General features: G+C 56.8%; 1 protein-coding gene across 1 annotated transcript; it reads left to right on the top strand.

Moving 5' to 3' along the window:
* Positions 1-2,171: 2,171 nt before the first annotated feature.
* LOC123103847 (cellulose synthase A catalytic subunit 9 [UDP-forming]) lies at positions 2,172-6,424 on the top strand. Its single transcript, XM_044525530.1, has 9 exons — positions 2,172-2,771; positions 2,878-2,974; positions 3,081-3,817; positions 3,911-4,174; positions 4,268-4,480; positions 4,576-4,780; positions 4,878-5,074; positions 5,178-5,531; positions 5,642-6,424. The coding sequence occupies exons 1-9, from the start codon at positions 2,262-2,264 to the stop codon at positions 6,227-6,229; spliced, it is 3,165 nt and encodes a 1,054-aa protein (XP_044381465.1). The 5' UTR covers positions 2,172-2,261; the 3' UTR covers positions 6,230-6,424.
* Positions 6,425-6,530: the final 106 nt, after the last annotated feature.

Raw genomic sequence — 6,530 nt, 5'->3', positions numbered from 1 at the left:
CATAGAAGAAGAGAGGCCCCACACCACCTACGTTGGAACAAGATGAGCAGCCCGAGGAGGACACTGAACAAGATGGGCAACTTTCAACTTTCGCTATGAACGTTTTTCTATTTGATGAAGTCATCTTGCAGTTGAGCTCGCTCACTCTTTACCAGGTTCAGTAAAAATCTTGAAAAGTGTGAGCCAGACCTCGGTGAGTGCCACTTGTCGGACCTTCCCTATTTGGTCTGAACATGTCGCAGACAAGTCCGAGCCTTCTCGGCCTTGTTTATATGTCTCGATTTGGCCTGGACATGTCCCAGACAGTCCGGGCCTTCTCAGTCTAGTTTACACGGTTGGACCGGGTGAACTCCTCTTGTGCAGTGCATTGTCTTCTGCGGAGGTCACATACAACTTCGGATGAAGATAACCCAAAAAGTTAAGGTGTTCGTTCCGACGAATGACACAAATCTCAGGCTGAACTTTTTTTTTCATTTGATTTGTGGCCATCTTAGTCACGGTTTTGTGCAATGAAAAAAAAAACTAGTGTTTGCCAAACTTTGAAATATGGGTGTGTGCTTAAAACGATGCAGACACCAGGGTTATTGTCTTTATCAATAACAGAAGAAGATTTTGTTTCCAAAGAGATACTTCCTCCGTCCCATAATATAAGAACGTTTTTGACACTAGTATAATGTGAAAAACATTCTTATTTTGGGACAGAGAGAGTAGAAGTTGAATATTTGATACTTAGGTCATGTTCGGTAGTCACCTGCTTCTAAAATCTGTGGAGCGAGGCAAATGCAGCTCCATCATTTTGAACTGCAGCTCCACCAACTCTGCTCCCAGAGTTGTGGAGCGGAATGGTACCGAACAAGGCCTTAGAAAACAAGACTCGCGGCGCTCTGCAGACACGACACCAATGCACACATACAAAGCACAAGGACGCTCCAATCAGCACATGAGGCGCTCCCCTCCCGTGCGGCGAGTTTAACGACGCCTCCACGCGCGGATGACGCGATTGCTTCTCGTGGGGTGATCTAGCGCCGGACTCTGAAGCACACGATGGTTTGTCCAACCTTGGTTTTATAGCTGAAGCAGTAAGTGGCGACTGCCGACCGGCGGTCGAGAACCAAAAACCTGGCTAGATTCCCACGGCGACGGCCACTTTTTCTTCACACCGACGCTGCACGGTCAGTTCTCCAGCAGCGGCACGATGGATGGGTCGGTCGCACCTGCAAAACCCAACAAGACTTGCGTCCTACGATGCTTCAGCCAGGCGGCTGCGCCTGCGTTTCGCATTCAGGACGGAGACATCTCTCCTCCTGGATTATCAATCAGCCGTCCAGCTTTGCTTCATGTCATGTCCATTTGGCGCTTGGTTTCCTCGTGACGGTTTCTCGCCGCGCGCCAGAGCATGCATGTGTTACTTGTTTGTTACACGATCATGGCGCTGGCTAGTAGGTGGGACATGTGCCACCAAATTAAGGTGCCTGGTCACCGTCCTAGCTCATAACACTGGCGTCAGAAAAGGGGCCTCGAGCGTGCGAAAGGTGATGCGTCTCGTTAGCTTCACGCTCAATGCTTCCTACGAAACGAACCGACGGCCCATGGGACTGAACCTGATGTCCTGAGGACATGCATGCGTTGCATCTGTTCACCGGAAGCAAGTAAACAGAGCCGTATATTTTGATTGCATGGAAATTTTTGTTTGCCATGTTCGATCTTGACGACAAAAAAGCTGGACAAAGTTTGAGCTCCACGGGACATGGATGCGTCCATTTTTCAATTGCTCTTTAAGGTACTGCTCACCAATCACGAATAGTTTTTCAATTCTAAAAAGAGAGTTTTAGAAGAAGAAAAAGGTGACGATGGCGGGAAATCCAAGTCTCGGTTGGTCCGGAGGCGAACGCACGCACGCACGCAGCCCTGACAGCGCAGCGCAGGACACCGGCAAAACCAACCTTTCGCTTCACTTCGCGGCAACGGGGACGCCGCACCCAACCGACCCATCGACCCGGCTCACCCGCGGCCACGCTCCACACGCCGGCGCCCATCCGTCCGTCCACCCGCGCTCGTGGACTCCATCGGACGCACCAGATCGCGCTCGCTCCAACAGCCACCCCTCACCTCTCCCACCCGCCAAAAACCATCCCCCCTCTTTAACCCTCTCATATAGCCCCTGCCACAAGCGAACCAGGCACCACCACCACCTCCACACCCCTCGTCCTCCTGCTCGGCCGGGGAAGCGAGCGAGCGATCGAGCTCCACCGCGCGCGACCATGGAGGCGGGCGCCGGGCTGGTGGCCGGCTCGCACAACCGGAACGAGCTGGTGCTGATCCGGGGGCACGAGGACCACAAGCCGGCGCGGGCGCTGAGCGGGCAGGTGTGCGAGATATGCGGCGACGAGGTCGGCCGCACGGTGGCCGGCGACCTCTTCGTCGCCTGCAACGAGTGCGGCTTCCCGGTGTGCCGCCCCTGCTACGAGTACGAGCGCCGGGAGGGCACCCAGAACTGCCCCCAGTGCAAGACCCGCTACAAGCGCCTCAAGGGGAGCCCCCGGGTGGAGGGCGACGAGGACGAGGAGGACATCGACGACCTCGAGCACGAGTTCAACATCGACGACGACAAGCAGCTGCAGCAGCATGGCGCCCTGCAGAACAGCCACATCACCGAGGCCATGCTCCACGGCAGGATGAGCTACGGGAGGGCCTCCGAGGACGGCGGCGAGGGCAACACCACCCCCATGGTCGGGATCCCGCCCATCATCACCGGCAACCGCTCCATGCCGGTATGCATCATATCCTGATATCCATTCACTTCTTTGTGTCCATCAAGCCCTGGATCACTCTAGCAGCTTAAATTAAATTGTTCATCGATCATGAACAACAATTTAGGTGAGCGGCGAGTTCCCGATGTCAGCAGGACATGGCCATGGCGACTTCTCCTCCTCCCTGCACAAGCGCATCCACCCCTACCCAATTTCCGAGCCAGGTGACTAACTACTTACTCTACCGGTTGATGCCAAGGAACCATGCATGCAGTTCCTCGTGTTGTGTTGGTAAGCTCAAGCAAGCAACATGAATTTGATGATGATCAGGGAGCGCAAAGTGGGGGGACGAGAAGAAGGAGGTGAGCTGGAAGGAGAGGATGGACGACTGGAAGTCCAAGCAGGGCGTCTACGGCGCCGCCGACCCGGACGACATGGACGCCGACGTGCCCCTGAACGACGAGGCGAGGCAGCCGCTGTCCCGGAAGGTGTCGATCGCGTCGAGCAAGGTGAACCCGTACCGGATGGTGATCATCCTCCGCCTCTTCGTGCTCTGCGTCTTCCTCCGCTACCGCATCCTCAACCCGGTCCCGGAGGCCATCCCGCTGTGGCTCACCTCCATCGTGTGCGAGATCTGGTTCGCCGTCTCCTGGATCCTCGACCAGTTCCCCAAGTGGTACCCCATCGACCGCGAGACCTACCTGGACCGCCTCTCGCTGCGGTACGAGCGGGAGGGCGAGCCGTCGATGCTGTCGCCGGTGGACCTGTTCGTCAGCACGGTGGACCCGCTCAAGGAGCCGCCGCTGGTGACGGCCAACACGGTGCTCTCCATCCTCGCCGTCGACTACCCGGTGGACAAGGTGTCGTGCTACGTCTCCGACGACGGCGCCTCCATGCTCTCCTTCGAGTCGCTGTCGGAGACGGCCGAGTTCGCCCGCAAGTGGGTGCCCTTCTGCAAGAAGTTCAGCATCGAGCCCCGCGCCCCCGAGTTCTACTTCTCCCGCAAGGTCGACTACCTCAAGGACAAGGTCCAGCCCACCTTCGTCCAGGAGCGCCGCGCCATGAAGGTACGTACTACAACGTGGCAACAACAACTATTCGCCGTCGCCGTCGCCGCCGCGCCATGAACATTTCTGATCATCTCTTGCTATGATGAGCAGAGGGAGTACGAGGAGTTCAAGGTGCGGATCAACGCGCTGGTGTCCAAGGCGCAGAAGGTGCCGGACGAGGGGTGGATCATGAAGGACGGCACGCCGTGGCCCGGCAACAACACCCGCGACCACCCCGGCATGATCCAGGTCTTCCTGGGCCACAGCGGGGGCCTCGACACCGAGGGCAACGAGCTGCCGCGCCTCGTCTACGTCTCCCGTGAGAAGCGCCCCGGCTTCCAGCACCACAAGAAGGCCGGCGCCATGAACGCTCTCGTACTGCACCGTCCCTTCTTCTCCAGAGCTTCGTCGTAAATGCCAGAACTCACAACGTTTCTTGCTCACTCTTCTCTGAATTTTGGCCGGCAGATCCGCGTCTCCGCCGTGCTGACCAACGCGCCCTTCATGCTCAACCTGGACTGTGACCATTACATCAACAACAGCAAGGCCATCCGGGAGTCCATGTGCTTCCTCATGGACCCTCAGGTCGGCCGCAAGGTCTGCTACGTGCAGTTCCCCCAGAGGTTCGACGGCATCGACGCGCACGACCGATACGCCAACAGGAACACCGTCTTCTTCGACGTAAGATTGCTATACAGTTCAATCACACTTCACACCTACATTTTGCATAGTCTAGTAGAGCCATGGATCTGACATTGGTAGTTCTTGGCGATCAGATCAACATGAAGGGGCTGGACGGCATCCAAGGGCCGGTGTACGTCGGAACAGGGTGCGTGTTCAGGCGACAGGCGCTCTACGGATACAACCCTCCCAGCGGCCCCAAGAGGCCGAAGATGGTGACCTGCGACTGCTGCCCGTGCTTCGGCCGCAAGAAGCGAAAGGGCGGCAAGGATGGGCTGCCGGAGGGCGTGGCCGACGGAGGTAAGTTTCAGAGGAAGCACACACTGAAGTACTGAACATTTGGTTTTGGTTCAGTCGCTTAGTACAGGTTGGTGAAATTTCCTCTTTGGCTCTTCAGGAATGGACGGCGACAAGGAGCAGATGATGTCCCAGATGAACTTCGAGAAGCGGTTCGGGCAGTCCGCGGCGTTCGTGACGTCGACGTTCATGGAGGAAGGCGGCGTCCCGCCGTCGTCGAGCCCCGCCGCTCTCCTCAAGGAGGCCATCCATGTCATCAGCTGCGGCTACGAGGACAAGACTGACTGGGGTTTAGAGGTACAGAGAAACAACACAACGCAAAGATCACTTCAGACAACTCCACATGGTTGCAGACTTCCAGTACTGATTTGTTGTTCCTGGCATGAATGGAATGGTGCAGCTGGGGTGGATCTACGGGTCGATCACGGAGGACATCCTGACGGGGTTCAAGATGCACTGCCGCGGGTGGCGGTCGATCTACTGCATGCCGAAGCTGGCGGCGTTCAAGGGGTCGGCGCCGATCAACCTGTCGGACCGTCTCAACCAGGTGCTGCGGTGGGCGCTGGGGTCCGTGGAGATCTTCTTCAGCCGGCACAGCCCGCTGCTCTACGGCTACAAGGGCGGCAACCTCAAGTGGCTCGAGCGCTTCGCCTACATCAACACCACCATCTACCCCTTCACCTCGCTGCCGCTGCTCGCCTACTGCACCCTCCCCGCCGTCTGCCTCCTCACCGGCAAGTTCATCATGCCGCCGGTCAGTGCTGAGCAGCTAGCTACTTTTCCCCATTCGTCCTCCTTCCCGCCAAAATCCACCGGTTCAAATGTCTGACGGGTTTTGTGGTGTGTGTTGTGTTGCTGCTGCAGATTAGCACGTTCGCCAGTCTCTTCTTCATCTCCCTCTTCATCTCCATCTTCGCGACGGGCATCCTGGAGCTGCGGTGGAGCGGGGTGAGCATCGAGGAGTGGTGGAGGAACGAGCAGTTCTGGGTCATCGGCGGCGTGTCGGCGCACCTGTTCGCTGTCATCCAGGGCCTGCTCAAGGTCCTGGCCGGGATCGACACCAACTTCACCGTCACCTCCAAGGCCACGGGGGACGAGGACGACGAGTTCGCCGAGCTCTACGCCTTCAAGTGGACCACCCTCCTCATCCCGCCGACGACGCTGCTGGTGATCAACATCATCGGCGTCGTCGCGGGCATCTCCGACGCCATCAACAACGGGTACCAGTCGTGGGGCCCGCTCTTCGGCAAGCTCTTCTTCGCCTTCTGGGTGATCGTGCATCTCTACCCGTTCCTCAAGGGCCTCATGGGGAGGCAGAACAGGACGCCCACCATCGTCATCATCTGGTCCGTGCTGCTCGCCTCCATCTTCTCCCTGCTCTGGGTCAGGATCGACCCCTTCACCGTCAAGGCCAAGGGGCCTGACGTGAAGCAGTGCGGCATCAACTGCTGATCGCATTAAGAACTCTGGACATTGTGCATAGGGAGAAGAACAATTTGGACGCAAGTTTTGTATTGTGGATGTTTTTGTTCATGCTATGTTTTGTGTAATATTTTGGTGGCCAGAAATGGTTTAAACAAGAATTGAACAGCGGGCCAGACTTTGGATGTCATGTCAAGCAAGAATGAACAGCATTCATGTTTTTTAGCTGTGATTGCTCTTGTGGGTAGCTGGTAAGTTTTGCTGAAATCAAAGCCTGATGTAGCTAACTAAAACAGGTGCATTTACTTGTTTTCTGAATGTAAAGTTGAAG

Source organism: Triticum aestivum, chromosome 5A (genome assembly GCF_018294505.1).
Source record: "Triticum aestivum cultivar Chinese Spring chromosome 5A, IWGSC CS RefSeq v2.1, whole genome shotgun sequence".
NCBI lineage: Eukaryota > Viridiplantae > Streptophyta > Magnoliopsida > Poales > Poaceae > Triticum > Triticum aestivum.
Note: the sequence above shows the minus strand (reverse complement) of the source record. Positions and strands in the feature narration are given on the sequence as shown.

Bases quoted from the DNA above. Each gene is read 5' to 3' on its own strand.
- LOC123103847 (XM_044525530.1), top strand. From the start codon at position 2,262: ATGGAGGCGGGCGCCGGGCTGGTGGCCGGCTCGCACAACCGGAACGAG. The intron at 2,975-3,080 runs GTGACTAACTAC...GATGATGATCAG, and splicing joins CTACCCAATTTCCGAGCCAG to GGAGCGCAAAGTGGGGGGAC. The intron at 5,532-5,641 runs GTCAGTGCTGAG...TTGCTGCTGCAG, and splicing joins GCAAGTTCATCATGCCGCCG to ATTAGCACGTTCGCCAGTCT.